General features: G+C 57.0%; 1 protein-coding gene across 2 annotated transcripts in view; it reads right to left on the minus strand.

The window, feature by feature from the left end:
- LOC103076641 (asialoglycoprotein receptor 1) overlaps positions 1 to 1,425 on the minus strand; it is a 3,555-nt gene extending 2,130 nt beyond the window's left edge. The window contains exons 1-2 of one of the 2 annotated variants that reach the window (XM_007457738.1): positions 1,263 to 1,425; positions 922 to 1,040 (exon numbers count right to left, since the gene is read on the minus strand). In XM_007457738.1, coding sequence (XP_007457800.1) covers positions 922 to 988 — 67 coding nt within the window. In that variant the 5' untranslated portion in view covers positions 989 to 1,040; positions 1,263 to 1,425. The remainder of the gene's footprint in view (positions 1 to 921; positions 1,041 to 1,262) is intronic. The other variant, XM_007457737.1, reaches the window with a different exon arrangement.
- Between the last annotated feature and the right edge of the window lie 1,345 nt (positions 1,426 to 2,770).

Below are 2,770 nucleotides of genomic sequence, written 5' to 3' on the forward strand. Positions count from 1 at the left end.
GGGAAAGAGGCAGAGTAGCCAGACTTCAGGTCCCTCAAGTTGCTCCCACCCGGGAGCCCTGTCCCAGTGAGCTGGAATATGGGGGCTTCCCCTCCATTCTTGCTGGCAGTCCCTGCCCCCATCGAAGGTCGCTGCCCACTCCCATCCACCAAGAACTTCATCCTGGCTCAGCCGAAGCAACATCCCTGCTCGCAGGAGAAAGAAAGGGGGCTTGTTTTTTTTGTTTTGTTTTTTTTTTTTGCGTTACGCGGGCCTCTCACTGTTGTGGCCTCTCCCGTTGCGGAGCACAGGCTCAGGACGCGCAGGCTCAGCGGCCATGGCTCACGGGCCCAGCCGCTCCGCGGCATGTGGGATCTTCCCGGACCGGGGCACGAACCCGTGTCCCCTGCATCGGCAGGCGGACTCTCGACCACTGCACCACCAGGGAAGCCCGGCGCTTGCTTTTTGATGTAAGAGAGCCTCATCCTCCCCTAATCAGAGATCCCTCAGAGCCGTCCCAGAAATCTTCCCCTTGACCAAACTGATCCCTGACACCCATGCACTCACACACACTCACACGCTCACACACACTCACACAGTTGGCCAAGGCTCACAGGGTGTTGAAAGAGGAAAGAAGGAGGCCTAACTCCTTGCAGTTAGTCCCACGGCCCTGGGCGCCCCCGTCCCCAGGGTCCTGAGAAGTCGGTGACAAGGTGAGGGACAGGAGGGTCATGCAGAAGCCTGGGGGCAGCTGTCACCAAGAAAGGAAATCCAGCCCTACACCCTGCACCTCCCCTAAGAGGGGCGGCTCAGACGCTCTGTCCCTGTGAGTGGGGCAGACCCAGGGAGAGTCGGGGTTACAGAAAAAAGCAGGAGCTGAGTGGAGAGAGCGAGAGCCACCTAATGCTCGCCTTTCAGAAATGGGGGGCGGCCTCCCCTCACTTTTTCTGTGCTGATGGTCATTCTCCTCGTTGTCCAGATGCTGAAGATCTTGATACTCCTTTGTCATGGTAGGGCTGGCTGGACCTGGGACCAGGTCAGGGCTGGGGTTAGGGCTGAGGCTATGGCTGAACAGAGTTGGGGTGTGTGGTCCAGTACCTTTCTAGGTGATCAGCAGGAGACCTTTCTTCTTGCTCCCATTCCCTCCCAGGCCTGACATCCAAAATCTACCTTCTACAGTTTTCCCACTCCATCCCCAGCCCTCCTGACATGGGTCCCCTCCCTCCCCTCCCCCACCCCACCTCCCAGTTAGTACCCCCCCACAGCCGTTCTTCCCCTTTTACTTGCTGAAGGTCTCAAGGTCGACTCCTGGGTCCCTCGATGCTGCACAGATCCCAGGCTAAGAAACGAGCTGAAGCCTGGAGGATTAGGGTGCGCAGACAGCCCTGGATGGTGGGAGAGGAGGGGGCAGGGTCCATATGAGGGCCCTGAGCCCTGTGCGTCTGCCTGTCTGTACGTCTGCGTGTCTATGTGTCCAAACACACCAAACCTGGCATCTCCAGTGCCCGGGACTTTGGACGTAAACAGAGGTAGAACTGGATTTGGAACACTGTGGGTGTGGGGCTGGGAGTGGGGGATGGGTTGCCCCTTCTTTTCTTCCCAGGGGTGGGGAGTCTCCCCGGTCTGTCCCCATTCCTTGTATGCAGTCACCTCACTCATGGCACCGTTTGGGAGGGGGCCAGGCCAGGAGGGGCCAGGGTGCAGTTTGCCGTTTCCCCTCTGCCCCTCCCCCCTTTCACTTCCTGCCTCTGAATTTCCCAGAATTGGTGGTGTCTCCAAATATCCCTGACCGGGATCAGAGGGGCCGATCTCTGCTCTTGCCCAATCCAGGCCTGTGACCCTGGCATCTGAGCCTGGGCCCGGCTTCACTGGGGCTCAGCCGCCAGACTCCCCAGCCTGGGGCTGAATGGCTTTGCTCTCCGCGGGGAGTAAAGTCCTCCCAGCTGCGTAGGGGGCGGTGCGGGGAGAGGCAGAACAGGCTTTTCCCACTCAGCCGGGATTGGTGCCAACAAACCTCCAGTGATTCCTGTGTGCTTTTCCTTCATTACCTCCTCTCATTAGCCCCCCCCCCCCCCCCCCCCCCCCCGCCAGCACATCCCTATTCAATTCGCAGATGAGGAAACCGAGACCCTCAATGGTAAGAACTTACCCAGGGTCACACTGCAAGGAACAGCAGAGGGAGGGCTGGGATGTAGGCAGCTGGACTCCAGGACCTGTGTGCTGCCCCCAGAGCCAGGGTCCTGTCCCGTCACCATAGCTGGGCCCCGGGGTCCCAGAAATGCTAAAAGTGGTCCCTCACAGCCCCAGGGAGAGTTCAGGGAGTGCTGTGTTCAGAGGAGTGTCTGGATTGGAATTATGCTAAATTAGAAATTGGGCAATGTTAAAGACGTGAATAAGTCTCGCTTTAGGACCAAATGTGAAGTCACGGGAATCCTACGTTACAGTTATTTCAGTGAGAAAACTAGACCTCAGTTAGGAGAGTTTACATTACATGAGATATTCAGGAACACGTCCCTTGCATAAAATAAGAAGCCCTGTGTCTGTGTCTCCTTTGTCTGTGTCTTGAAAAGCCCCACGTTGTCTGCATGCACTGGGACTGTGGCCAGTAATTTTGGTGACTGTTGGGCTGTTAATTTGGCTTTCTCTGATATTATCGCTTACGATCCGGTTCATTCAGGCAAACAAACCTACGATGTTTCGGTCAGAATAGTGGTCACCCTTACAGGAGTGGTGATTGGAAGGGAGCTTCTGGGCGATGGAAATGTTCTACTTCTTGAACTGGATGCCAGCT

This window comes from Lipotes vexillifer, unplaced genomic scaffold (assembly GCF_000442215.2).
Source record: "Lipotes vexillifer unplaced genomic scaffold, Lipotes_vexillifer_v1.1 scaffold611, whole genome shotgun sequence".
NCBI classification, from domain to species: domain Eukaryota; kingdom Metazoa; phylum Chordata; class Mammalia; order Artiodactyla; family Lipotidae; genus Lipotes; species Lipotes vexillifer.